This window comes from Kwoniella shandongensis, chromosome 2 (genome assembly GCF_008629635.2).
Source record: "Kwoniella shandongensis chromosome 2, complete sequence".
In the NCBI taxonomy this organism is placed as follows: Eukaryota; Fungi; Basidiomycota; class Tremellomycetes; order Tremellales; family Cryptococcaceae; genus Kwoniella; species Kwoniella shandongensis.
The window spans coordinates 411,692-438,960 of NC_089288.1; the positions used below are offsets into that span (position 1 = coordinate 411,692).

General features: G+C 49.9%; 12 protein-coding genes across 12 annotated transcripts; 4 read left to right on the forward strand and 8 right to left on the reverse strand.

Moving 5' to 3' along the window:
- Window positions 1-3: 3 nt before the first annotated feature.
- Window positions 4-1,568, reverse strand: CI109_100839 (uncharacterized protein; the record flags this gene model as incomplete). Its single annotated transcript, XM_032007214.2, has 8 exons — window positions 4-87; window positions 151-224; window positions 282-375; window positions 444-540; window positions 597-708; window positions 771-796; window positions 856-1,445; window positions 1,518-1,568. 8 exons carry the CDS (start codon window positions 1,566-1,568, stop codon window positions 4-6), a joined length of 1,128 nt encoding a protein of 375 aa, XP_031858446.2.
- Window positions 1,569-1,909: 341 nt separating this feature from the next.
- CI109_100840 (uncharacterized protein) lies at window positions 1,910-4,916 on the forward strand (the record flags this gene model as incomplete). The annotated part of the gene is made up of 9 exons (XM_032007216.2): window positions 1,910-2,037; window positions 2,183-2,228; window positions 2,337-2,412; window positions 2,627-2,709; window positions 2,881-3,292; window positions 3,398-3,516; window positions 3,588-3,713; window positions 3,807-4,005; window positions 4,060-4,916. 9 exons carry the CDS (start codon window positions 1,910-1,912, stop codon window positions 4,914-4,916), a joined length of 2,046 nt encoding a protein of 681 aa, XP_031858448.2.
- A 71-nt stretch (window positions 4,917-4,987) lies between these two features.
- Window positions 4,988-7,483, reverse strand: CI109_100841 (uncharacterized protein; the record flags this gene model as incomplete). The annotated part of the gene is made up of 4 exons (XM_032007217.2): window positions 4,988-5,228; window positions 5,297-5,363; window positions 5,442-5,880; window positions 7,274-7,483. 4 exons carry the CDS (start codon window positions 7,481-7,483, stop codon window positions 4,988-4,990), a joined length of 957 nt encoding a protein of 318 aa, XP_031858449.2.
- A 710-nt stretch (window positions 7,484-8,193) lies between these two features.
- CI109_100842 (uncharacterized protein) lies at window positions 8,194-8,555 on the reverse strand (the record flags this gene model as incomplete). Its single annotated transcript, XM_032007218.1, has 2 exons — window positions 8,194-8,213; window positions 8,291-8,555. The coding sequence occupies 2 exons, from the start codon at window positions 8,553-8,555 to the stop codon at window positions 8,194-8,196; spliced, it is 285 nt and encodes a 94-aa protein (XP_031858450.1).
- Window positions 8,556-8,879: 324 nt separating this feature from the next.
- CI109_100843 (uncharacterized protein) lies at window positions 8,880-9,240 on the reverse strand (the record flags this gene model as incomplete). The annotated part of the gene is made up of 2 exons (XM_065966851.1): window positions 8,880-8,939; window positions 9,007-9,240. 2 exons carry the CDS (start codon window positions 9,238-9,240, stop codon window positions 8,880-8,882), a joined length of 294 nt encoding a protein of 97 aa, XP_065822923.1.
- A 582-nt stretch (window positions 9,241-9,822) lies between these two features.
- On the reverse strand, window positions 9,823-10,955 carry CI109_100844 (uncharacterized protein; the record flags this gene model as incomplete). Its single annotated transcript, XM_032007219.1, has 6 exons — window positions 9,823-9,901; window positions 9,965-10,044; window positions 10,126-10,287; window positions 10,351-10,582; window positions 10,710-10,860; window positions 10,916-10,955. The coding sequence occupies 6 exons, from the start codon at window positions 10,953-10,955 to the stop codon at window positions 9,823-9,825; spliced, it is 744 nt and encodes a 247-aa protein (XP_031858451.1).
- A 576-nt stretch (window positions 10,956-11,531) lies between these two features.
- Window positions 11,532-13,756, forward strand: CI109_100845 (uncharacterized protein; the record flags this gene model as incomplete). Its single annotated transcript, XM_032007220.1, has 6 exons — window positions 11,532-11,991; window positions 12,057-12,173; window positions 12,231-12,640; window positions 12,731-13,041; window positions 13,150-13,348; window positions 13,427-13,756. 6 exons carry the CDS (start codon window positions 11,532-11,534, stop codon window positions 13,754-13,756), a joined length of 1,827 nt encoding a protein of 608 aa, XP_031858452.1.
- A 257-nt stretch (window positions 13,757-14,013) lies between these two features.
- On the reverse strand, window positions 14,014-15,380 carry CI109_100846 (uncharacterized protein; the record flags this gene model as incomplete). The annotated part of the gene is made up of 4 exons (XM_032007221.1): window positions 14,014-14,288; window positions 14,441-14,854; window positions 14,969-15,010; window positions 15,119-15,380. The coding sequence occupies 4 exons, from the start codon at window positions 15,378-15,380 to the stop codon at window positions 14,014-14,016; spliced, it is 993 nt and encodes a 330-aa protein (XP_031858453.1).
- A 725-nt stretch (window positions 15,381-16,105) lies between these two features.
- Window positions 16,106-17,542, reverse strand: CI109_100847 (phosphoserine transaminase; the record flags this gene model as incomplete). The annotated part of the gene is made up of 3 exons (XM_032007222.1): window positions 16,106-16,182; window positions 16,281-17,261; window positions 17,371-17,542. The coding sequence occupies 3 exons, from the start codon at window positions 17,540-17,542 to the stop codon at window positions 16,106-16,108; spliced, it is 1,230 nt and encodes a 409-aa protein (XP_031858454.1).
- A 581-nt stretch (window positions 17,543-18,123) lies between these two features.
- CI109_100848 (uncharacterized protein) lies at window positions 18,124-20,078 on the forward strand (the record flags this gene model as incomplete). Its single annotated transcript, XM_065966852.1, has 6 exons — window positions 18,124-18,388; window positions 18,494-19,426; window positions 19,480-19,591; window positions 19,645-19,691; window positions 19,747-19,757; window positions 19,848-20,078. The coding sequence occupies 6 exons, from the start codon at window positions 18,124-18,126 to the stop codon at window positions 20,076-20,078; spliced, it is 1,599 nt and encodes a 532-aa protein (XP_065822924.1).
- Window positions 20,079-20,387: 309 nt separating this feature from the next.
- On the reverse strand, window positions 20,388-21,689 carry CI109_100849 (uncharacterized protein; the record flags this gene model as incomplete). The annotated part of the gene is made up of 5 exons (XM_065966853.1): window positions 20,388-20,489; window positions 20,618-20,691; window positions 20,860-21,022; window positions 21,210-21,365; window positions 21,528-21,689. 5 exons carry the CDS (start codon window positions 21,687-21,689, stop codon window positions 20,388-20,390), a joined length of 657 nt encoding a protein of 218 aa, XP_065822925.1.
- A 1,113-nt stretch (window positions 21,690-22,802) lies between these two features.
- CI109_100850 (uncharacterized protein) lies at window positions 22,803-26,977 on the forward strand (the record flags this gene model as incomplete). Its single annotated transcript, XM_032007225.1, has 16 exons — window positions 22,803-22,872; window positions 22,923-23,144; window positions 23,235-23,461; window positions 23,524-23,881; window positions 23,948-24,028; window positions 24,084-24,499; window positions 24,565-24,955; window positions 25,012-25,340; window positions 25,397-25,467; window positions 25,521-25,662; window positions 25,718-25,922; window positions 25,983-26,078; window positions 26,145-26,247; window positions 26,310-26,681; window positions 26,775-26,831; window positions 26,911-26,977. 16 exons carry the CDS (start codon window positions 22,803-22,805, stop codon window positions 26,975-26,977), a joined length of 3,207 nt encoding a protein of 1,068 aa, XP_031858457.1.
- Between the last annotated feature and the right edge of the window lie 292 nt (window positions 26,978-27,269).

Here is a 27,269-nt window from a genome sequence, read left to right on the forward strand (position 1 = left end):
GACTTAAGCATTTCGTTCCGCGAGGACCTTCTGGAACGACATGTTGATTTCTTTTTGGATTCGAGCGGGGTCTGTAGCTTTGACAAGCTGCAACGACATTCGTCAATTGCACCGTCTCACTCCAACTTGGCTGTTTTGACAACAACTCACCTTCGCTCTGAAATTGTCCTTACTACGAAGCGCTTCCTCCTCCAGCTTCTCGATTTCGGTCTCTTGGCGAGCGACTAGGAGTCGCCATTCTCACCTTCCAGCAATAGAATGACAAGACAGAAACGACTTACGAGCTTTTTGCCACGCAGTTTTGGCTTGCGCAACTAAACGCTGTTTCTCCTTGTGCACAGCTTCGATCTTCACGTATATTGCTAACATCTGTTTCTACCAGGACCAAGGAACTAGTATAAGCGTCATGGGGTGCCGAGTAGCATAGCATTGGTATCACTCACTTTGAGCTCAACGAGTCTCTCGGCGCACTTCTGCCAATCTTCAACTGCAACTGTGACCATTTCCCTTTGCGCCTTCCTCCAGATCTGAGTTTGTAAGCTGCAAATTGACGGTAAGTTATGTATCATGCATACACGAAGAGAACTGGAGCTCACGCCATAGTCTCGCCTTTGAACGGCGTCATTGCAGTCGTCAGTGCGGTAGTGAGTGCTTCAAGATCGACAGTGTACTGCTGAACGAACGCGGTTCGACTGTTGGCGAAGGGCGCTACGATCGATCGTGCAGTCAGATGGTCGAACTTTCACTCCCAGAAACGAGAGATGACATACCAGCGAGTGAAGCAGCCATGATACCGCTACAAATGCTCTTCAGCCGAATCCCTGTTTACTCTAGAAACCGTGCTCGACAGCTCACGCTTGTTCAAGCAACTCTTTCCTTTCTTCCTCATCAAACTCCTCTTCCTCATCCAAATCCTCACTTTCCTCTTCCTGCTCCTCGTCTTCCTGCAAGGGCTCTGCTTTCATACCATCTTTGTTTGGGGAAGAATTACTGCTGGCGGTCTTACGATCATTGTTCTTGGCATGAATGAGAGACAACAAGTCTTCAAGAGCCGACTCGTCGGCCAACCCAAGTCGTGTCAGCAAATTTCGTTTTGACTCATCTGGCTGAATGGTCTTCCTCCTACGCTTTGGTTTCGTTCGAACAGAACTGTTATCGCTAGACGACATACGTGAATCGTCATCGCCACCTTCGTCCGCATCATTCCTCTTCCTCGACAGCGATTTTCGTTTCGCAGCCATTTTCTTGCTTGAGAAGGAGGTGATGGTCTTACTCTTCCTCGATTTCTTGGTAGGTGGAGAGCTTGGTGGCGTAGTGACTTCCTCGGAATCAGAAGATGACGAAGAAGAGGAAGCGGCAGGAGAAGGAGAAGGGGATCGACGACGTTTGATAGCTTGTTGGCGGGTCGGGAGTGTTCGACCCATCGTCAAATGCCTCTGATTGCACTAAGTACCGCTCGAACACGCCTTGTAACTGGATGAGAGAAAGAAGGAAAGGAGATACTTGCGACCTTTTACCAACGTATATGCGATATGAGCGGGTGACGTGTGTGACCCTGGGTGGCGCATGTCAGAGGAGGTCCGTGCGCAGAGGTGAGTACCTAGAGGGACATAACACCTTGTACAGTGCACTGATGACAACCATTGGTCGTGCGCGCTCATCGAATAGACAAGTCCGAAACGGATGATTCCTAGCGCCTCCGAGGACGAAGACGGACCGTGTGTCAACGACGTCCCCTAGCGGGTCCGAGCTGTGTGTATCGGTGTGTGAACAGGCTTCGCAATGACCTCCTTTGGAAAGAAGAAGTCAACGTTGACCGAATGATGATTGCCCATCTGCATTTCTCCTTTGTTTCCTCACTTGATTGCATTCGAACGAGCCCCATTTTTCGTCTATCAGAAATCGCGTCATGTCCACCCGAGCCAACAACAAGACGATGATGCATGAGCTCAAGATGAGGAGGTTATTGGAGCACAACCAGCGATTGAGGGAGGAGTTGGCGCGTCCAAGGGTGATGGTCAGTGCGGCGAGCATGAAGTGAGTGGAATGGATCTTATACATGAGTGGTCCAACGTTTAGTGCTCGGCGAAATTAGTGGAATGCGGTATGATTGGAGGGGGGGCGGGGGGCGCTAGCCCAGCGACATACAGCGGTCGGGTTAGAACCAATGTACTGATTGTAGTGAGCCCAGTATCATCAACTACTGTCGATCGACAAAGGATCCTCTCGTGAGTAAAGCTCTCTCGTCCCGGTGCATCCCTTGGAGCTCTTTTAGCACAATCGCAGAGCTGATATATACGTATCATGGCTTCTTCTTATCACTCGCGCGATCGTAGATTCCCTCGGTATGGGGTTCCCCTCAGAAAGGCCAGGATCCCTACGCTCCTGCAGATGGTGGTAATTGCTGTTCCCGTAAGTCCAGCTGGTTCTCGATATACTGTACCACACATACACTGAGTTACTGACTGTCATCGTCTTCCACTTCGTCACGTCTTCAGTCATGTGAGAGCAGCATGCTGAGGCAGGACCTGGCACCTCGCTCGGTCCTGTTTCCATGGCCGATTAGCTCTGTTAGGGACGCTATGTACTTGATGCACCACATTGTGACTGTCTATGGTCAATGCAGTCTCTGTCCTGCCCGATATCGTGAGACACCTCCCCGTCGCCAGCTTCGTCATTTCCGTTGCCACTCGCATGTCCCAGGTGGAGGTGATCCCGGTTTTGAGCACAATCTTGATCGCTGATTTGTTTTCGTCTTCTTTGTCCCTCCTCACCTTCATCCTTCGCATCAATTTATGCCAATCCTTGTATCTTTAATCATTCATTCCTCTGCCCCGGTTTCTATCACTGTATGTTAATTTAGCATTGCATAGACAATAGATCATCTTTACCATTGAACGGTATCCCCGTATCAATACACCCCGTCTCTGCACCAGCGAAATACACACATCGGACGCAATCATGTCAGACGACCTCTCACGTCTCGAGTATGCAGAAGAAGACGACCTCTTCGGGACAGAAGTAGAGCAGGGCGCCCAATGTACACCCGATGTCGTTCCTTTACCGACCATCAACCCTTCTGTACCCATCCAATCGTCCTCTACGACATTACGGCCCACTTCTTCGACGCAAACGCGAACACCGTTATACCCTGCTATTTCACAACCACCGAGAAGCGCACATCGAGATGCGGAAAGTAGACTGATGGAGCTGAGGCAGAAGAGAATAGCAAGGGATGTTGAGGAGCCACTAGAGAGAGGTGTAAGAAGCTTGAAGAGTCTTTGTATGACAGGTGAGTACTAACCCACCTGTCTTGTACTCGACGCAACGAACCATTACTTTCTGAGAGTGGAACTTGTAATGGAATCCACCCTGACGGTTGACTGCTCTTGAATAGTGATCAAGGCCAACTCTCCTCGGATATGGGATATAGGCGATCTGGAATATTCTTTGATCAAACCTTTCGTTGACGAGCTACCGATGGAGCAGCTAGTGGAGATCGAGGCGAATTCACCGGTAAGTAATTATGATACTTGCTTGTTCGGTCGGTCGGATGGGGACTTGGCACTGACCCTCGTGTTGTATAGCACATAAAGAAGGACACCGATTGGTTGTATGAGATCTACCTCTTGCAAGATCACCCTTTGTTCCACGAACGATGTAGAGAGAGGCAAGGTGAACCGCGAACATCAGGCTGGAGACGGATGTATAGGGTGAGTGTCGAGACTGTGTCTTTCTCGAAGCACTCCAAATCTATGTCCTTGCCTGGCTTTAAGGACGGTATTGATCTGTTGTTACTCTTGCAGAAAGCGAAGGAGGATGCGATAGAACGACAACATCACGCGGCGGATCGTGTAGCAGCGCGATACAAACAATTAGAAGAGGAGAAGGCGGCGAAGCGGATAGTGGTAATGGACAAGATCATGCCGGACAAGAAACCTACGAGTAGAGGAGGTAGTGGGTGGGGAAGGCCTAAATCTGGTGGCTCTGGATCTTCTTCTGGAGGTGAGTGTAGTTGACGTACAACTCTAACAAGACAGCTGACACGGTGCTCCGTAGCGCTCGGTCCGAAGCCTGCTAATGCGATAGCGAAGGCACGAGTGGAAGCACAGCGTGCACGAGTCGCACTCACTCATGCGTCTGGACGATATATTCCTCCTCCACCATCGACCAAGCGGACGGGCGAAAGCGAGCTGTTCAAGAATCCCTATCTACCCCCTACATCGTCGTCAACATCTTACCATACATCGAGTCCGAACCCTTGGGCGCCAGCTGGACCTCGTATCCCTCCACCCAGGACCATTTCACGTCAAACTCCCCGAGCAGCAATCAATGTAGATAGAGGATCTTCTCCCTCTTCGCCCAAATCACCTATACCCGGAGCATTCCCCACATCTCAAACTGCACACTATCGCGCCGCCCTACCTAATCATCTCTCGGACCGTCAAACGATAACGAAATCTGAACAAGGAAAGAAGGAGGAGGGTAGATTCAGGATAGAAGGTGATGGAAGACCGAAAAAGCAGTTCAAGGAGATACGCAAACCTGAAGTGGTGAATTTCGAAGCTCCGAAGCTGCAGAAGGAGAAACCACATGCCAAGGTGGACTTCTTCGGAGGGGCGAGCAAGACAGTGGCGTCTAGTCCGACGGCGAAAGTAGGAGAGAAGCGGAAATTGGGTACAGACCCGGATGATGAGTCCAATGGAGAGAAGAGGGCGGCAAACGGGATGAACTCCCCTAATATTTCGAGATTGACTCAGTCGCCTGCGTCATTGGCAATGCAGAGCGCAGTAGCTGGACGGAAGGAGGCGAATTTATCGGGTTCGACCAGTCAACCAAAATTGATGACAACGGACGAATCGGCAAAGCTGAATAGTATAATGTTTAGAAAGAGGAAGCCAATCAAGGGGAAATGATCTGTAGATGACGATCTGTAACGAGCAAACATACGATAAATCCAACATACATGTTGTCATGAAGTAGAAATTCAAACAGTGTAGTCACACCAATGCCAACATCCAGCTCCCAAAATGTCCAGTGTGCTGAATATCCCCGAGGGATATCCATGGATCCCCACTACCACACTTCCGAAGCTACAGCCCTTTCTCCAAATTGAGATGCAAGTCCCGTTGCTCGCTAATGAGTAATGATGCTCGCATGCGAACGCGGTACATTGTCCATCGAGACAAGTGACGGCTCCGCGTGAGACCCCAGGGAGTGAAGTGCAGCTGCAGAAAGATGATGAAGCTAAAGTCAGCGTCCCTTGCATCTGGTCTACTGCATACGGAGGACTCACTCAACACCAACACCGAAAGCGGGAGAGTCGGTCCCAACCTGACCATGGAGACAACCCCCGCATGATTCTGCGGCGAGGCCCCCGACAGTATCAGGACTACTGTAGCGCTGAAAGACCAACGAGTAATGCCAGGAAAACCACTCACCAAGCTCTTGGTTTGGATCGATACATTCAAAGGCGTCCCCTGCTTGTTCCTTTGCAAGCTTATAAGCCATCAAGCCCTTTGGACATAGATCTACCGCTTTCCTGCTCAATCTATTCAGATTCCGCTTTTTCACTACGTAATCCGATGGTGTACTCGGATCGCCTCTCACGAATGACCCCGCTTCATGACTGAGACCGATCGTACTCCCTCTTCCACAATTACCCTCGGTCGCATTATTGGGAGAGTAATTCCCACATCGACAATCGTACAGATCGTCTTCCGTGTGAGGTCGAAGATATGCCTCATAATCGTATCGACATTGTTGCAAACATGCTTCAGGGGACGAAACGATTTGAGGTAGGTTGTCTACGTCCGGTCCGCCAGGTCTTGGGTCTTCCAAGCATCTAATCAAGTAAAATGTCGTAGATGTGACAAGGAGCTACAGTAAGTCAACATATAGAGAAGGATGATCAGTATGTGTACTGTATCTGTGCCAAGTTATGTCCGCTTCCGCTTTCACTTCCACTTCCACTTCCACTTCCACTAGCACTGACACTCACAGTGGCATCGCCGGTCTGACAAGTGAGTGCGCTATCCAACGATGCCATTATCGCACTCGACGCTGGATTTCCTTCGAAACATGAACACGACATGGGCGAGTTGCTATCGCCATATTTCGCATAGATGAAATTTAGCGAATAGCACTCTGCCTGTTCGCCATCCACGGGGGGGAGCGTCAATGGAGCTCTGCACTGAATGAGACACGCATGAAAGCAGCGATTTATACAGTCTTTCATTCACTCACAGCACAACTGTCTGCGGTCGAATAAGCGTCGGCGAGCTCTGTCATGTCTGGTGTGACGTAGGCTGGGTCGAAGCATCCTACGGTCTGGGACAGGGTGGTCTTCTGTGCTTGAACGAGGCTCGGACCGCACACTGCGATCGCTAAGAGCAAGGTGGGGAAGTATAGAGGGAGCATGACTACAGTAGGGTGCGGTATCGCTGTGGACGAGCGACACTAATTCTGGGCTAGTATGGTGAGCACCGCTGACTATGGGCTGTACTTTGTACAGATTAGTGGTCTGTAATGCGAACAGAGAAATGGGAGTTGCAAACCACGGCTACGATATATATCTGTCAGCTAAATGGAAACGTGGTTCAACAGAGAATCTGAGCACTAGCAGTGTATTTGTATACACAAACAAATATGGGAGGTCGTCGTACTCGACGGACCATCGGGTCAAGCTAGACTCCGACACCGATACCGAGTATGACGTGAGCATCCTCCGATGTTGATGTCACCCTATGTGCTTGTATGAGAATGGTTTGGTCTCAATGGCTGTTCAGATCACAGCTAACTGATCATGGCAGAAGGGAGGTGACGTGATGATCAATCAGGCACCACCAAATCGATCGAAAATAAACCCGTCCGATAAGATAAAATGTGGTCAGAAACCAAGTTTTGGTTTGTACCGTAATGGTTTACAATAACGGTCGAGTTTGACATGTTTGAGCGACTACACTAAACAATACAGTAACCAGTCCATATTGTAGGGTAGACAAGTACGGGTAGGAACTTGGCGAGTCGACACGGAGTACGAGGACTGCTCTTGTGTTTGGTTCCGACTTTGCCGTCCTTCGAATGTGTGTTGTAAGAAGTTGGTGGTTACACAGCGCGAAGTGGATTTTGGGAGGTACAGGGGGTTAAATTATGTCAGCATTTGCTGCTCGTACTATCGACTCGACACACGGAATACAGAAAACCAAGAAAAATGAAACATCTCTTGTGACTCACGACTGAGCTAGCGTGGTGCGGCGGCGATCACACGCACATTTGTGGCTTTGTGTTCTCCACCAAGCTCATATTCTACTTTCATCCCCGGTTTGAGTTTGCTAGGACCACCTTGGGCGATCCCATCTTTACGAACAGGGATGAGTAATACTCCTTTTTGAGGAGTGATCAAACCACTTCCCTTGATAGGGTCGTACATCTTGACGGTACCAACATGCACGATTGTGGCGTCTCGTTGCGGTTGAGACATGTTGGACGAGTGTGAGTGGAAGTACGAGTCCGATTGTTTGATTGGGTAAGTTTAGATGGGAGATTGAGAGTTTGGAGATGACGGGGAAAGCAGGAAGGGAGTAACGTAGTGTCCTCATTGCGACTTTATACATCGCGGGGTTGTGGTATCTCGGGGACGTGAAACACAAGAGCACACAGTGGGGGTGTTCACAGTTCGGGGATTCACTGTGACCCCTCCATCTCGGAGACAAGTTGGACCAGAGGCTCACTTTGACGCAGCCGGGCTTAATTATAGAATAACACAACTGCATATACAATACACCATACATTATTTGCAATCGCATCTGAAACGTAGCGACTACTCATATACATTGACTATGGTACAAACTCCTTCAAAGCATTCAAATCGTCCTCCGTAATGTACTTCCTACAGTACGCAGACTTTGCAACACGAAATCAGTATGGATTGCTATTGAGGTTTCCGAGCTACAGTCTAGTAGGTAAGCTGTCGTTTCGCAAGAGCGGAGATACAAATCGGCAGCAAAGACGCGGTCGACGCTAGACTCACGTTTGGGGGATGGGGGGCCACAAGGCCAGGAGGGTGCCTCAATCTGTTGGGAGGGTCATCGACACAATAGAAAGATGGAAGAGGTCCCCAAGTGGCAGGACACGTTGACGGAAGAGAATAAACAGTTTGAGTAGGATAAAATCACGTCAGTTGCTGTACAATCAACCCAGCACGCTCGTAGCTTAACCCGAAGTTAGATATGAAGAGAAAGCCAATCAAGGATTGAAAATCAAGAATTGAATGTAATATACGACTCACCAGTCAATTTGGCGATCGCATGGACTGACTTGGCCTCGTATCCCTTTGGGCCTTTAACGATCTGAAAGCCGACATACTGTCCCGAGATGAGCAGCTTAGGAGGAGCCTTCATGGTGATATCGGACTCGTGAACAATGTACTCTTGCTTCGTATCGGAATCGGCGATGACGCCTTCGCCTTTGATAACGTCGTACCACTTGACTCTTCCCGTGTGAAGGATCTTGGCAGCGTGTAAGGTTTGAGCAGGAGGTTTGGACGATGGCATCTTTGTAGACAGGATCGAATTCGGTAAGTTGATGATGGAGGAAGGAAAAGAAAGATGGTCCCCAGAGTGGTCAAGGTGCTTCTTATAGCGCCGAAGGTGTTGTCAGATACATTGTGAAACAAGAGACCGCACAGCAGGAAGTGTGCACAGTTCGGGTTATTGCCCGTCAACCCGGACTCAAGGCATACTTTGACACTTTGACACAGCTCCGGTATCTACACAGTATGCATACAATCTCATCTGGAACGAGCACACGCACTGTAACTACGTAAGAGACTCCTCCACAGCAATCTCTTCTCCTTCGCGTACTAACACAAAGTCAGATCAGAATCGGCGATAGCCCTTGTCGGCTACTAGGATTGCAAGCGCAGCATAGATGGTAAGCTATTATCAGAGAAAGAGTCGCTGATCTGACATCTGCAACTTACCACGACTACGCGATGACACGCACTGCTTTGGCCTCAAACCCCTTCGGGCCTTTCACCAGCTGGAAACCCACATGCTGTCCGGCCTGGAGACCCCTTTGATTTGTGATATTGGCTTGATGAACGGTGACGTCTTGTTTCCCGCCGGTAAGGGTGATGATGCCGATTCCATGGGAAGCATGGTAATTCTTAACGACGCCCTGGTGCTGGTTCTTGACATCAACGTGGTATTTGGGCCGCGACGAGTCTGGGGGTCCCATGATGAGATGTTGTTTAATGAGATGTCGTTATCCGAATGTTGATATCGGAAATGAAAGAGGAGAAAGATACAGTCTGGTCAAAGGTGCATCTTATAGTGCTTGGGGGGTGTAGCGGTCCACGGATATGATACACGATGGTGCACAGCAGCAACCTACCCCTTGCGCAACATTGGATCAAAGCCATGCTCTGACACGGCTCCATTCACAAGTCACTCCCATTCCAAACTTAACTACCCAAGCACCGTACTCCATAACCGCAACGCCGGTCGTCAACGACAGACAATGCGAAAAACAGCTCTCGACGTCATGATCAAAGGGGTTATACCATCGGCGAAGGACTGATAAGCCGGGCAGACCGAACGACCAGAGTCATTGATGCAGATGACGTACTGTATCGCTCGTGATCGTGTCTTTGTTCACGAAACAAGTGACTCCCAGACAGCTGCAATGTTCTTCACCATGAATCCTGTTCAGATATAGCATTGTGACATTATTACGTTCATACGCTTGTCCTAAGGAAATCATGATATGCTCTACAGCTGTTCTACATGACCAAAGCAGCCCCCTCTTTCTGTCCCCGTCTTAGTATGTGCCGGCGTTTGTCCTAGTGCTTGAACCCCACCTGTGTGCTCGATGTGGGCGGAAAGCGTTCCCCGAACCGCTACGAAGCATTCTCCAAGTCAACCATTGTCCGTGACGATATCGATCTATGAGCGTAACTTACGTGTTCGGATTCGTGTATTGTGATCGGTAACGACCGAACATGCCACAGCCTGCCAGTATGATAGCCAGAGATAGTGCCACCTATCATTTTGGTTTCAATTAGTCTATCTCCAATGCTCCTCGGTGGTCGGGAATGGCGTGAAGTACTGCGCCAAAACTCACCGCAGCAGCCAAAGTGAGCCATACCGCATTACCGATATGACCCACAAACGCTCCGTTTGTGTAATTGTCAATACGGCTTCTCGCAACGAGAGCGAGAGCAAGGTCCATTGCGAATGCGAGCCACGCGGCAAAGGTCGATGTGCCCAAGCTGAAGAAGGTGAACTGTCGTAACGATTCAGCCAAGATTTTTGGAGGGGGCTCAGAGCGATCGAACAACACACTCACAATCTCGAATACCCGGCTTGCACAAAACCATGCCAAGAAAGCATTGATCAAACTCAATCCTGCAAATCCGCACGCTATGGCATTGATCACAAGAGACCCAGCTAGGCCTTTGACCACAGTGTTGGAGAGACCGGCGAAGTCGGCTGTGGTCCCAACGAAGGCGTCGTCGAATGTGTAGCCGACTTTGGGATGGGTACAGGCGGCGTTGTTGGAATATTCGATTCCGAGGATGCTAAGGAGGGCATAGACATAGAGGTGTTAGCTGGATGCTTTCTCATCGAGATGGCAGACGACAAACCACAGGAAAGATAGATATTTAGTGATCAGGTCTGGGCGAGCTAGAGAAATGCCTCACTCACCTAGCCTGGCCGCCATTGTAACACATGCCGAAGACACCCGCATTTGCCGCCAACGCCCCACTCGACCCTGAATTCGTGATGTGAAGGAGGTAAATCGTCTTGATGATAGGTACAGAAAGTGTCACAAGTAGAAGGAGTATGAAAGCTCCCACTGTGATAATTCGTCAGAACCTCATGCTTACTGTAGACCGTCACTGATAACTTACGGGTGAAGAAGAAAGCGGGGAAGGCAGCTCTTACCAACATGTTTGAAGCGATTATATGGATAGAGACACGATGTCAAAGACGTATAGAGACAAAAAAAAACAAGATGATGGCAAAATCATGGATGATGAGAAGCTGACGTGCAATGTTGGTTGACTGACTCAAAGGATGGGAGATGGACATTGTTGATCGCTTTGACGTCACCTTGTACGACATGAAACACGCCACTAAAAAACACAGCACAGACACACAGACCACCAAGCGGTGCTTTCGGAGTGTACCCCTCCTCCATCGCTCAACGGAGCAAGACCACAGAAATGATACATGCTCTATGCATACAGTGCTGGGCAATGCATCATGATCTTTGACGTCGAACATCAGTATACTCGTATCAGTTTCATACACGCAGCCAATTCACCATATCGTCGTTTCAGGTGGAGATGCCACGGACGGGATCAATTTAACCTTGGCGTGGACGAGTCACCGATAAGATTGTGATTTCCACTTGGACTTGACATCCGGCGTCCGTCTGCTTTCAATCTATCTTCCCGCGGTCCTCACTCAATCACAGTTTCCAGGCTTATATCATATACCTATACATCTGATACGGCGCTGGTAATGCCGCAACTGAGAGACCCGCTTCAAGCCCTCGGTCCTTCCCTCTTCCTCCATATCCTCTCGCACCTCCCTCTCCTTCCGCTCGTCAACGCATCTTTGGTCCACCCGACATGGCACGAAATCATCACTTCTCATACTTCGACCTTATTCAGACCTCTAGCTCACTCACTGGGTATTGAGAAACATCACCTCAAAGCGCTGGAAGCGTTCGAACGAACTACCCCATTCTCATTCACCTCATCATGGGGCGGTGATCCGGATGAAGGACCAGAGCTGGAAGATCCTTCAGAACCGATTGCGAGGGTGGATTGGAGAGGTATCGTGAAAGCTTGGACGGAATTGCAACATAATCGGAAATGGGGCAGAGCGAAAGAAGGTTGGTTGACACCTGGAAGGAATACAGTCTGGAGGATGAAAGTGGACAAAGAGGAGAAGACACTCTTGACAACAAGTCGACTAGGTGAGTGTCCCGCATCAGCAGCTTTTGATAAGAGAGATTCCTGACCGATGTGCGTCAAAATGTAGACGGTATTCTTGTCTCCGATCTCGAAACGAGCGAGCCATTGTTCGAATATGTCGATGTTGCTCCCTACTCCCACATGGAGTTCGCAAAGGGTTTCGTTATCTTCAATATCGGTCATGGTAAGTATCGAATGGTATGCCCTCTAGGAAGCGCGCTAATCTATGCTACTGTCATAGATCACCGCCTCGAAGTCCATCTTACTCCGACGGCCGTCCGACGTCTTCCGCCCTCCCTTCGTCAAAACCTTCCCGCATCTCGTCATTCTCTGACTCGTAACACTGGCTACTCGTTCACCCAGCAAGCGGAATACACCGCTCCCAGCTCTTCCTCTTCCTCGTCTACCGCTTCACAACCTTCACAACCACCGGCTCCGCCTCCGAGAGGACACTTGACCTACTTCCGGACGATTCGCCCGCCTACCGATTGTCTTGCTTTCCGAGCGAGGATAGATAAGGAGAATGTCGAAGGGCAGGCGAGAGCTGTCTTGGGTACCGCGGGCGAAGAGGCGGTATATATCTGGGATCTGGAAGATGAGGGAAGAATGGAAACGTATCACATACCCCCGCATCAGAGAGAAAGACCAAATGTAAGCTTCGATGCTGGATTGGCATACGGACGGACTTGCTCCAACTGGCACTCTTTCATCAAACTAACTTTTTGTATTGCATCTACGTAGTATATCGAGTTTGACGACGATTACATCTTCCTCTGCGGTGCTAAGCAAGTACACGTCATTTCCCGTCGAACCAAAACTCGAATATTGTCTTTCCCCGAAGACCGTCCCGTCCATCGTGATCTCGGAAGCGCTCTTTATCCTTTAGAAGTTCCAGCAGACTTTGTACTGCAGTCGCAAGCGTTCCGGGGCGCTGCACCAATAGCAAGAGCATTCATAGCAGGTAGCTGGAAAGCAGACCGAACGTATGGGAGCCTGAGAGACTTCAACTCGAATCCGATCATCCTCGACCATCAGCCAAAGGAGTTCAGCGCGTAAGTCTTGGATGCTCACACAGGTCTGGTGGACGGACGCTTTATGATTGTCGTATTATATGATTAGTCAATTTCATGGCGACGCTGAAACCCAACTGTATATCGCAGCTGTCACTATACTTCTTCGGATCTGTTTTGCACCGCCAAGTCTGGTGTGATCCACGTTCTTCGCAACTACAAGACGGTGCTAGCGATTCAACATGCACAACGGAGGGACGACGCTGTCTCCGCGAACTTTTTGACGATTGTGACGGGGGATCCCGTTCATCAACTTGCCACATACGGGGAACATGTCGCGGTTAGCTTGGTAAGTGAGATCCCACTTGACCCTCCGCGCGATTTAGCAGACTTCAGTACTGAAATTGTTGAATGTTGATCCTAAAAGCGTCAACACGTTATCGTGTTTGAGACTTCTTCACTACCCTCACCACCCTACGACTTCCCCTTCTCACCCACCACGCTCGACCCACACGAATGGAAAAGACCCGAGATCCTACTCACATCATTGCACCGCGTTCACGAAAAAGGCTTGCAACAAACTTCATGTTTGCAAATGGACAGGGAGAATGTGTATCTCGTGTATTGGGCTCTGGGAGAGTATGATGCGGGTGGCGTGGTGAATCACGAAACGGGAGAGAGAAGTCTGCCCCCTTCAGAGGCGACTAGTGATTTTGGGCTGTGTGTGAAGAAGTGGGACTTTGGACTGAGAAGGTGAGGCAGTGGTGAAGTGCATTCGGGCTCGTTCGAGGCGGAGATGCGAATACATGAATGGTCAATGTGATCGATCAATTATCTCTATGTGACTATATTCCAATGCATCTAATTTACGTCCTTTTTGTTCTTTCAGCCTGAATCAACCACGCTGTGGCAGCTCGCACCCTAAGCTTACACTATCTCAACTCTACACAGTACCATTTCTTCTGGACTGCGATAGCCCTAGCCAAAGATTGCAGATCTACACAAGGAGTCAAATTACACCATGTTCCGCTTCGATCTATCCCTCGTCTTCTTCCTTCCCGACTTGGAACCCGATCTTGATCCGCTCCTCGACCCCGTACTCTGATCCACATCGCCGTCCCCGTCATCAGACTTCGAATCCCATTTCTTATTCGCTCTGACTTTGAGTTTGGCAGCACAAGGAAGACAGGTGAAGCCAAACCATCCGAGATCTGCCCATCTGCGAATCTTGCCTCGGGAAAGTTCGAGATATGTGCTGAGAAAAGTGAGGATCCATGACGCGTGAAGTACTGCGCGTGCGTAGACCAAACATCAGCATCGACCGAATGAGCTGGAACCCTTTCCTCTTTTCCTCGTTTCCCCTAGTATGAGGGTCGCCAATTGTACACTCAATGAGGATTGACTAGGTCAGGATAGTAGGAAGCAGAGTTGTGATACTCACATATCAATCCAATTCCGACACCACCCCCTTCCCCACCCGCTTGTTCAACTTTCCAACTCGCATCACCGGCCACACCTAGTAGTATAAATCCCAGGATAAAAAGATATATCCGACTTGTCCGATACGCAAACACTTTATAACTCCTCTTCAACCGTACAATTCTGCCCTCGTTGTCGGTCTCAGTGGGATTCGAGGGGGATGGTGGAGTCGTGAAAAATCGAGGGAGGACGAAGATGAAATATGTTATGGTGATCATCCAGAATGAAACGAGGGAGGCGAGACCCGTCGTTAGGAAGAAATTGGGGAGATCGAGAGAGGAAGTGAGATCTCGTGTGGTTAAGGAGGCGGAACGACGAGTGGCAGAGGATGTGGCGCTGTCGGAGGACGAGGCGGAGGAGGAAGAGGTTGAAGCAGCTACGAAGGTTGTGTTCATCAGTAAGTCAGTCAGTCTGTCAGGCAGTACCTTCAGTGACAGAGTCAATTGCCTTTGTACCATGAGAAAGGACGGATGACGGACGTCGCACTCACCCGTTGACATCCACCCTTGACAGCTCGTCAGAGAACATTGCCCTATCACAATCAAGTAAGCGATTCGATTCGTACGGAACGTTGCTATCAAGCTCGTGATAGCCCAGATACTCCGGCAGGCTGGTAGGAAGGGCGTATCGCTATACTCACTTAATAAGCCTACAAACGTATCATCCGTCTTAACGATCGCACCGAGCCCTCCACTCCCATTCGGACTCATAAAACAGACCAACAACACCAACAACCAAATCGCAAATTCGATCGATACCAACCCCGCTGGCGGATTATAGTTGAAGTAATCAGGTGGTCGATTCGCAGATCGCGTGTTGAAGTTTGGGTTTGGTGAGGAAGAAGAGAATGAGGGGTTGGCTCGTTCGGCTTGGTCAAGGTCAAGGGGAGGTTTCTTGGACATGGTGAAGGGTGAGACAGACGCTTGCCAGCTCGACGGCTAGCTAGCTGCGATGCGAGCCTTGCGGAAAGGGTGACGATGATAGTCGGTTTCGTAATGACAACGCGTCCAACAATGCTAGATGATCAATTCTGGTCAGTGGGGACAGTTAGACTTCAGTGGTTCATGGACGATTTATCGCTCAGAGCGTCGGTGACTCTCTCTCTTCCAGTTCTTCTGTATACAGGAGATTGGTAATCCGAGCGATCGTTATTCAATTAGAGAGATGTAACAGAACGAGAACACGTCGATACTCGCGTACATCTGTACATTGCAAACCCCATACGTGCACAAATATCCTCGTCGATTTGATACGCGTATCAGAATGCGTGACCATTGTATGGCACAAAGGACGTCTCGCAAGGTGGGGGTAGAAAGCCCAAAGGAGGATGTGAATGGGTTAATAGCTGAGCGCCATAAGGGATGTCGCTCTCCCAGATATGCATCTACATTGTCAGTATATCACTTATGTCAGTTGGCAAGAAGACATTCAATCGAAATCTCCACTTATGCATATTACTGTAGTATAAACGATCTATGTGAAATGGATCCAACAAACCGATTGACGAGATATTTACCCGGATTTGCTCGACCACGCGGGAACGAGACAATGAAGACATGATAACGCTTGTATATCCCTTGATCCCTCAAATATCGTCGCTCCGTTATCGAACTGAGCGCTGCTCGCTTTAGAACGACTTGATGAACTCGCACAAGGCCTGTACGGACTCGAGCGTAACGGCGTTGTACAGCGAAGCTCGAACACCTAGTGGGTAGGCACAACAGTCAGTGTACCGTCCATCTTTTGTGTGATCATAGCATTGTATGTGTCATCCCACAAAATGATGGATGAGAACCACTCACCTCCAACAGATCTGTGTCCCTTGAGTTGTCTGAAACCCTTCTTGTCCGCACCTTCCAAGAAAGCCTTTTCTTTCCCTTCACCCACAATTTCAAAAGTGACATTCATCCAACTCCTTGCGTCCTTCTCCTTCACCACACACTTGACTTTTCCCTCTTTCTCCGCTTCGTCCAATGTCGCGTACAATAACTCCGCTTTGGCCTTATTTGTCTCCTCGAGACCTTCCAAACCTCCCTTGTTGTCGATGAGATGTTTAAGGACAAGGGCTGAAACGTAGATCGGGAATGTGGGAGGAGTGTTGTACAAACTTCCGTTATCGGCCAAGATCTTGTACTCGTATGTTATAGGTGTATGAGGCACGGCACCCAATTTCGCAGCTTCGGTTGTATCGACCAACAGATCGTTTCGAACGATTAGAACTGTAACACCGGATGGGCCAAGGTTCTTTTGGGCTCCAGCGTAAATGACAGCATGTTTCTCGATATGGGGGATAGGTCGCGAGATGAAGGAAGAAGAGTAGTCGGCGACAATGTTAACGCCCTCAGGGACCAGATCGAAGGGGAACGCGTAGGGAGAGCTTTCAGATGCTGAGGCTGAGGGGAATTCAATACCATTGATCGTCTCGTTCTCGCAATAGTAGACGAAGGCAGCATCTTTCGAGAAATCGTATTCTTCTCTCTTGGGCAATGTTGTCCATTTTGTCGCCTTCGTACTGGCCGCAATCCGAGGAGCAGCAAATGCAGGACAGGAAGGGAAAGGAGGTGAAGTCAATCTTTGGGCCTCGGCATAGGCTTTCGAAGACCATGCACCGGTGAGGACATAGTCGATTGGGGGAGGTGTGAATTGTTCTGCGGGGACAGGGTGGGCCAGTCGATGCGCAGAGAGGAGGTTGAGGACAACAGCGGAGAATTGACCTGTTCCACCTCCTTGGCTGAAGAGGATCGTGTAGTTGTCCGGGATAGAGAGGAGGGATCGGAGGTTGGCTATGGAATAGAGCGCGGATTCAGCATGCGGTTAGCTGTTGAGATCAACAATGAAGATAGTGAACGAGCCGTCAAGGACGAGTCCTTCTACGACTTGAGATCAACTCACCCTCCGCACCCTCGATCACAGCTTTAAACTCTTTACCTCGATGCGACAACTCGCAAATGCCCATTCCTGTGTCTTCATAGTTTAACAACCCCTGTGCCGCCTCCTCGAGCACAGTGGTAGGGAGAGGTGAAGGACCTGCTGCAAAGTTGTGGACTTGTTCACGAGTCGGCATGTTGTGTAGGTTTGCAATACAATGTAATGGTCAGAAGGAGAACTGAAATGTGGATAGATAGTTGACTTTGACTTTGGTGACTCGTCTTGGCCACTCGACCTCGAGTCGATGTCATTGATTGTTGTCACCGTGGGAAAGTGAGATACCACCACACCGACCGGGTATGTCACCTCTACTCTCGATAACGTACTTTTATGCATCAATCCCACCTTTCAACCATTCTTATTCCCACACAATCTCGTAAATCACAAATCAAAAGATCAGATCTCGAGTACCTACCGATGATCGTCACGACGAGAAGCGGAACGATCTCAGTCTAGCGAGACTATCGCGTAGAGGTCTGAGTGTCCGGACGGCGGGAGTGAGTCGTTGTGTGCACAGTGTGTGTGAAAGTGTTCGTGTCTCAGGTTTCAAACTTGGTATGCTCCCTTAATCTTTTCAGGAAGTGTTTTTCGTCATCGCTTCTCACATAACTGTTCCGTCCTTCTCTTCTCCAGACGACAGCAGGGTGAACTGGAATACTTCGCACTATACTCGGATCTAACCATCGTGCGACATATCGTAGCTCGACAAACGCGACCATGTCGCTCGACGTATCTCCTCCCTCGCCTGCGTCCCGCTTGTCACCCTCAACCACCGCATTACTCTCACTCACCCAAGATATCACAGCTCTCATCTCCCTCTCGGTAGAAGCTACAGCCTCAACGATACATGATTGGTTCAGGTCCACGTTGGGAGTGGTCGGGGTAGGGGAGGTCGTTCCCACGGATAGAAGAAGGAATCAGACTCGTGCAAGAGCAGAGAGCGGGAGAGGCATGGCGGTTGTAGTGGTTGGAGCTAGCGAGGGTATGTTCCCTTTGCATTATGGAGGTGGGACTGCCCAACTGATGTTCTTGTCTTGCCATGCCCCGTTCTGCTTCCTTGCACACACCGACGGTCTCCCGGTCTCAGCCACCGGCCAATCACTAACCCTCCACCTCGCAAAATCAGGCTACACAGTCTTCCCCCTCGTCCCTCTTCCATCCCCTACGTCCCCACCAACGTCTGCTGCTCTTTCTCACCTACTTCTCACATGGTCCGGCATACAAAAACGACTGCGAGCGAGGTACCCCAATCATCCCGGCGCCGTCGTACCGGTCATCGTGGATCCCGAGAACGCTGCTGAAGAAAGCTGGTTGAACGCCCGTGCTGATTCACGAGAGGGTGGAAAGAAACCTGCGGGAATCGAGGGAGCAGCTCTTGGGAATAGGTTCGGGCATGCGGGCGAAACGGTTCGAGCATATTGTGTGGAAAACCGATTGGCCCTTGTCGCCATTGTGTGTGCTTCGCGGAAGCCGAGACCAAGGGGTAATGTATCGGAATTACGATCAACACCACCTTCGGCCACCACACCTTCAGTTACGGGAGAGATGATCAAATCCGGTGCAGATCTGGGAACCAAGCAATCCGGCGCCAACACAACTCGAAAGCGAGGTGCAAAAAGTCCTCGAAGCTCGATACACGATTTGCCAATCTCATCGACAGTCTCACTGACGTTCCCTCCTTCGCCTCGGAATCTGCCTCCCTCAACACTAGCAATGACAGACGAACAGACCCTTCTCTCGTTGTATCGGACCAACGTGCTCGACCCACTCTCGATTATACGCGAATTGTCTGACCTCTTGTCAGCGACATCAAAATCACCAAGAGGGAGAGGACGCGGTAGGGTCATTTTTGTCAATGGTGGGAGCGGGGTAGGGATCACTGAGCTAGAGGACGACGAAGCTCAAGGGGAGGGAGTCAGGGGGGCTATCAAGATGATTGGCGCAGCAAGGAGCGAGACTGCAAAGTTGCTGAGGGAGGAGCTGGACGATGTAGGAATAGACGTCTGTGAGGTTGTCGTTGGTGAGCTGACCCGTCTGACAGGCTTCGGACAGTAGCTGAATCTGCCGTTGTAGGTCCAATGTCTCCAAGAATCGGGACAACAGGATATCACCTTAGACAAAATAGTGAGGACAGTACGGACTCTGATGTTGGGAAGAGAAAGATGATCACAGATGCACTGCAAATGTGAGCTGCCGATATGGTGAAAGGGTGAATGCTGAGACAGCCCCCCTTGTCAGTTCCGTGGACCATCCCGCGATCGCTTCTGAGCCGGGATTGTCCAGTAGTGAGTCCATGTTCAAAGTTTACCCTCGATCAATCCTGACAGCAAGCTCTCACAGATAAGCAAGCTGTAAGTGTGTTCTCGATACCCATTTCGAAACCGTCCGACGATGAGAGCATCATTTGGAGTGTTCTCATTCTCATACTGGCAAACTTATAGGTCCTTGCCGCTCGACTGAACCTCCTTTCTCGAATCTGGGCAGTAGACGACGCCCTACTCTACTCGTCCGTCCGACGAGCAATCGAAGATCGATATCCGCGTTATAGACATCACGCGGGACTCAGTCCGCTCCTGAATGATATCGCCGAGGGCGTACCGGGTGGAGGGTTTGTGAGGTATCTTGGGAGGTGGGTGGTGGGGCGATTGTTGATGCCAAGGGGCGGAGCGTAGCGGGGCCTGGTAAGGCTATAGTCTGAGAAATGTCTCGGATATGCTATTTGTCGGAAGAGTTCGACGTTCCTTCTTATGACGTTTATGATTTGTTGTTGATATTGTATCTTGATTGTTGTGATGTCTACTTGTCAATCGAGCATGTTGTGAAATAGTAATCTACAATCTCCAAGTCGTCTGTCTGTCGCTCACATCAATATGCAATCTTTCATTCACTTGTTGTTGTAATGCTACACATTTGATATATATACAAAGACCTCCGTTAAGCATGCCCTCAATTGAGAAGCACGATAGTATTGAACCCATGCGCTAAGCCGAAGACGAGGTTGGACCTGGAAAGTATTCGGATACTAGCGACCTGTACACTTTCTCGTCTTTGGCGGAGAATACGACGTAGATGACTCTTGTGATCTGCACAGCAAGGACGGCGTATCAGCATGCGTATAGGAAGTGAGAGCTGACCTCATGTTTGGAGCCACACGGTCACATAGGGGGGAAATGGCTGTTGGGAAGGCGAGGATAGGGAGATGATGACTTACGTTGTTGTCTGATTCGAGGAATTTACGAGTCGTCTCGAGGGCAACATGAGTTGCGTCGATAATTGGATAACCATCTGACCAAGATGATATGTCAGTTGCAATACTTACAGCGGCCGGTGGACACCTTGGTAGACCAAACACCCTTCACTACCTCCTCACTCTCCTCCTGCTTCCAAATCCCTTTCCGCAACCGAGTACCCAATGACCTTTCCCGACCGTGACCAAGAGCTGAAGACACTTACATACTCCCGTTGAGATACTTGAGAAACCAATACTACCACCTCCGTTGTCTTTACAAGCTTGTAATGACGTTTGATAGCAGCTTTCGAGCTGTTGGGCCGAACGAGCAGAGTTGAGTTTGGAATAGATGGGTCCGACTGTGTGAGCTACTCGAGCAGCGGGCAGCTGTGGGTATAGAACGCAAGGATGTCGGCGATACAGGGGAGAGGAAAGTACGGATGAAGAGGGTAAAGACGTCACAACACCGGCGAGGAACGTAATGTACAGTAGGGGCAAAGGGCGTAGAGACAGCAGATTGTTAGCGCAACATACTATACTCACAGCCTAATGGAGAAAGGTAACATCTACTCGCCTCGTATCCCTTAGTCACTTTCGTCTCGCCAGTCTTTGCTCCGCCCAGAGTCTCACATTCTTTCAAGAGCTCGGGACCAGCAGCTCGGTGGATCGCACCGTCCACTCCCCCTCCGCCTAGTAACGAAGAGTTGGCAGCGTTCACAATCATCTCGGCCTATAAGTGGGCGAGTGGCAGATCAGTACACATCGTGGGGCGTTGTCGGTGTACGAAGTAGTACACGAGTTAGAAGCACGGTACGAGGGACAGGGCAGGAGGGAGACATGATCAGTCTTCCGGATCAACGTTGAGTTGAGTGATGTTGGGAACGATGCGTACCTTGAGCTTGGTAATATCACCTCTCCAAATACTGACTCTCTTGTTCAAGCTCTCATCATACCCATAGCGAGACTTATCTTCAGGCTCCGGGATCTCGTTCGATTTGTACAACTGCTCGAGAGTAGGAATATTAGATGGCGAGACGACCGAGCCGGAAGACATGGTGCGGAATTGGGCTCGTGCTTGACTTCGTGATTTATTGATGTACGGTCGTACACTTCGGAGCGGAGTGATGGGCGTTCTTGTGGTGTACACGGTCAGGGAGAGGAGAAGAGGTCTTGTGGGAGGTAGCATGAATGGACAGATAATGCACAAAGAGAAGGTGAGCGGAAAGATATGTAGTGCGGAAGGAGGGTAATGTTGTGACACGTCCGCTCGTTTGCTCGGACTTGATCAGTGCGCAGCTAGCTAGATCACTTATAACCAGCGACGAGACGTCGAAACGGACTCGGAGATTCCATGAACTACGGAGTGGGAACGACATCGAGACGCTTGTCTTCTGTGGGATGGGTATAGTCTATGCATATGATACAACACTTCCTCCAGCGGTCGTTCCGACCCCTAACGTTCTCGTTCTACCACAGTTTTCGTCTCGAACTCTCTACCCTCTCAAGCCAATCTTCGAACCTCCCTACACTATCTTCGGTCCACCCCTTTCTCTCTATACGTCGTTCCAGCACCTATATGTCGCCCATGCAATCCTATTGCTCCATTCTCTTTCCGTTGACTGCGACAAAGTGGTAGAACACAATCATGACCATCGCGGCGATACCGAGACCGTTGGAAAGGTTTGTGAGGGTTGTATCGGAGATCATTGTGGTGTAGACGGTATGGAGGCTGTGAGCGAGTCTGTCAGCACAAGACAGCCTTAGACAAAGATAGCCTCAGACATGTATGGAAATGAGATGTCCGACTTACTAGGTCCAAGGGTGCAGCGGTTTTCTACCAGTAACTCTCGGTCGGATCGCGTGCTGACTTTTCGAAGTGGTTGTATTCGTAGCCAGTTAGGTCTACCTTGTGAGCGATGTTACACACTGAATCGGTTTGGTTCGTTTACTCGAAAGCGGAATGTGAAAGGAAGTTAATTGATGAGCAACAAGGTGGATGATTGACAGCGTGGAGGTTGACTTTGTTGCATTCTCCGGCAAGTTGATCCCTCGCGCCGGTGATCCAACAAACGTCATTACCACTCTCCATCTTCCTCACAACAAACATCATCTCTTCTCTTCCTGACCTCCTCTACTTTGCACTCGAGCTGTGCCATTTCTAGTCACAATGGCAGGCTTCTCCCTCCATCCCGTGCTGCCGTCACTGAAAGCGCGTATAACGGCCATACATCAACACGGTACGTACCTCCTCCTCTTTGTCTGGATCCTTGCTGATGAAGAGGTGTAGAGGACCGACTATACATTGGATTGTTCACCGGCTCGATACAGATATACTCTTACGACGTTCCCTCCTCCACTAATACCGAGATCGAAGGCGAAGATGAAGATACAACAGCAGATGCGCCACTGCAACCCGTGGTCAAGCTGTTGAAGACGCATGTTCATGGTCGAAGGCAGATTGATCAGATTGGGGTCTTGGGAGTGACGAAGCAGCTCGTGGTGCTTTCGGGTATGTTCTATCCTGGCATTATGATCCTACACCGCACTACTGCATCAGAGGATTGTATAATGAGCTGTTGGTGTCTGACGTTGCCCTTAGATTCAATCATCACCGTATACCCACTTCCTCATCTTGGCAAGACGGGAACATCGACTCTACCACAAGCTCGATCAGCACACACTTTCGCCATCACCTCGTACAATTCTAAAGGAAAGAACACTGATGCGAACGATGCGATTGAGGGTGTAAGAGATCTGTTGGTGGTCGGATGTAGGAAGAAGGTTGTTATCTATGGTGCTGGAAAACAAGGATTGAAGGATCCATTGGTGAGTTATGCCGCATAGTTACCACAAGGCAGCCTGACCTTGTGCTATCATACTTCTTGTAGGAACTCGCCTTACCTCATTCACCTCGACATATCATCTTCCCCTCCGCTGCGTCAGCTGTCTCAACACCCCCATTGCCTGAAACCATTCATCTCCTTTTCTCACCCCAAACTTCCGTTCTGCTCCACCTCAATCCAGCCTCCACAGCGAACCGATTGACAGTGACCGACTTGACGACATCGCCACCACCTCCTGTAACGTCATCGACGTCAGCGACTAGCGGAGAGGAAGGAGGGACGGGACTGACGATGGGAATGGGCGCGTTGAGTGGTCTTGGGGGATATGTAGGTCTGGGATCCAAGGCCGCGATACCTGTAGGAACAAGAACGGTAGGAGGGGAAGTACTGCTAGCAAGGGAAGGTATGTCAATTGTTCTTATGATGAGCCAATTGCGTGTGACGCTGACGCTGAGGGTTGTGTCTTCAGACTTGGGTGTGTTTTATTCCTCGGAGGGAAACTACACTCGTCAAGCGTCTCTGCAATGGCCTGGACCGCCAGATGGCGTTGGTGAGTACATCGTCACTCCTGGAATGCAGTGTCGAGACTGACAGTCTTTCCGTAGCATTTGCGAACCCATACATCTATTCCATCGTGCCTGTCGTACCCACCTCCTCCTCTTCAACCGCTTCGACCGCTGTACCCGTACCGACCCTCCAGGTTCACCTCGCCCCGACTCTCACGCTCCGGCAGACTTTGGCTTTACCGAGTCCCTCAACCGGAGGTCTGACCGTTACCAGTCTGGTCACAACTTCCACTGCGGCACCGCAGAGTACACCAGCAGCCAATATGCTTCCTTCGACTAAGTTATTATTCGTCTCGACGCCGACGGATAAGACTTTAGCCGCAACTGAGGGAAGCACAATTTGGGGTGTAAGAGCAGATCATATAGGTCATGAGGTGGACGAGTTGGTGAGACAGGGGAGAATAGGAGATGCCATTGGTCTCGTAGAGGCTGTCGGCGAGAGTGGTCTATCACCGGTGAGTATCCTCTACCAGCCTAGCTGCGAATCGCTGACGAGCTCATCTTTCCTTGTTCCCAACAGTCCCGTCGCCTGCCTCATCTCCAAACCCTTCAAGCAGTAACTCAAATTGCCCATGGGCAGTACCAAACTGCCATGGAGACTTTCCTCATACATAACGTCAATCCCGCTCTTGTCCTCTCCCTCTTCCCCGCCGACATTATTTCCGGCAAGTTGCACGTTCCAAAAGACGGATGGATGGAACTGTTCGGTGCAGTCGAGGGAGCGAGACTTGAGCCAGTTACAAAAGAAGAGCATGAGGGGGGAGTAACAAGGAGTCTTCTCAAGAGTGTCACCGGGCTGCGATTAGGGAAGAAGGACAGCACAGACACGGCGAGTGTGAAAGGCGATGATGCGGCCAGCGTGAGGAGTGTTGACGGCGAGAAGGCACCGCCGACCATGAGTGGGGAGGAAGGTGAGCGCAACGCCACCATGCTTTACAGGCGAGCACAGCTGACACCAGATATTCAGCGGTACCACCAAGAGCCGCTTTGGAAGCATTGATGTACTTCCTCTCCGATCGACGTCAAAAGCTCACAGGAGCGATCACCACCACACCTCTACCTGCTGAGAACTCCCTTCCTCCATTATCCACCCTGTCCGCGGAAGAACAGCACAACCTTCCTTCAATTCCTATGAACGAGCTTGATCCGGAACAATTGCTACGTATGGCACAGGTCATCTATACCGGCTTGATTAAGGTCTATTTGGTAGCCAGACCGATTCTGGTCGGAAGTCTGTGTAGAATCGAAAATTGGTGTGACGTTGAGGAAGTTGAGGAGTTGCTGAAGGCGCAAAAGGTACTCGCGCATTCCTACAGCAAGTGAAGTCGTGCTGACCCGGCTTCGCTTCACAGAAATTCGGCGACTTGATCGACCTCTATCAAGGGAAGAAGATGCACAGCAAGGCTTTGAGGATGCTCCATGAGTAAGCTGTTCGTAGTCTATGCCTTCGCAACAAAAAGCTGATACCTTGGACAGACTTGCAAAAGACGAAGAGGACAAGCTAGATCGATACCCGCCAACAATCCGATACTTGCAAAAGCTCGGTCCAGCGGAATTGCCTCTGATCCTCGAATCGTCGAAATGGATTTTTGAAGAAGATCCCAGGACAGCAATACAGGTCAGCTGGCCCGCAGTGATCGTTAATTGAGAAAAATCTGACATTCGTTACCCAGATCTTCACGGCTGATGAGGCGGAAGTGGAAGCGCTACCTCGCCAAGAGGTCACGGATTTCTTGGAGCAGACGGACGAAGAATCTTGCATTGGATATCTCGAGCATGTGATCACTACCCTTGGTGAAGAAGGATCGGCATTTCACGATAAGTTGGTGGAATTGTATCTGGCGAGAGTGAGAAGAACTGCGAGAAGCGAAGACGATGGTGAGCAGCGTGTCCAAATGATTATGACAGGGTGGATTTTGACAGAAGTAGCAATTTCAGAAGGTCGCCAAGAGGCTTATGACACCCTGCTTACTTTCTTGTCGACATCAACGCAATACCGACCGTATAGAATCGTGACGAGATTGACAGGCGATGGTATGTGCTGCATTGGTGCCTTCTTCAACGCTTGATTAGCACGCTGACGACTTTCGAACATTGTAGAGCTGCCTGAAGCGAGAGCGATATTACTTGGACGCATGGGCAAGCACGAAGAAGCGTTGAGAATATACGTGTACAAATTGGAAGATTACATTGCGGCAGAAGCGTGAGTTGAGCCTCGTCTTAATTCAAACAAGACGTGTTGCTGATAAAGTTGTTGTTCCTCAGATATTGTGTTCGAAATTACTCTGATAACCCACAAATCTTCCTTCTCTTACTGCAAATCTACCTCCGCCCAGTCCCTTCCACCGTCGCTGGACAGACATCTACTCCACCGTCCAAATCATTACTTGCCCCAGCACTATCTCTCATCAGCAAACATTCCACTTCCCTCCCCCCATCTCCCGTTCTAGACCTCCTTCCTCCGCTAGTCCCGATGTCTGACGTACAAGCGTTCTTTACGCGAACGCTGAGAGATGATCATAGTAAGATGAATGAGAAGAGGGTAGTGAGGAATATAGTGAAAGGAAGGAAGGAAGAGGTCGAAAGGATATTATTAGGCTTGGAAGTAAAGAGAGTGAGAGTGACGGATCAAAGAATGTAAGTGACTTTCACAGACTGACTGGTCCCGTTTCAATTTGTGGCTGGATGTCCCAGAAGGGGAGTTGAACTGATGTACTTCGACCTGCGTAGATGTCCACAATGTCATAAGCGATTGGGTCAATCAGCAATCGCTGTTCACGCACCGAGGTACGTTCATCTCAGCTGGCCGAGTACCGTGATACTTTCCGTGTAGTCAAAGCTGATCTTTTTCGGTTACCACGAGCAGAGGCGAAGTCACTCATCTTCATTGTAAAGATCCGTTCAGTGCCAAACTCGCAAAGCTGCGAGGATGAGCCAGCGAGCCAGCTCGGCCTCCTGGCCTCCCGTCGTCATCTGTTCCAGATCATTGATCAATCCGTATATACCAAGCACTGTCATACCCTTTGTCACCAGATCGAAGTCGTACAAGAACAAGAACAAGAACCATGCATGTGTAGTGTATCCGTATATATGACTCATCACATTGGACTACGTGCCTACTATTCCTTACACCAATGCAGCGTTCTACGCGCACTATGCTATATTTCTGTATCGGTCAAGTCACTCCTAATGCTACACAAACATTTTCCACCCTGTTCTGACCAC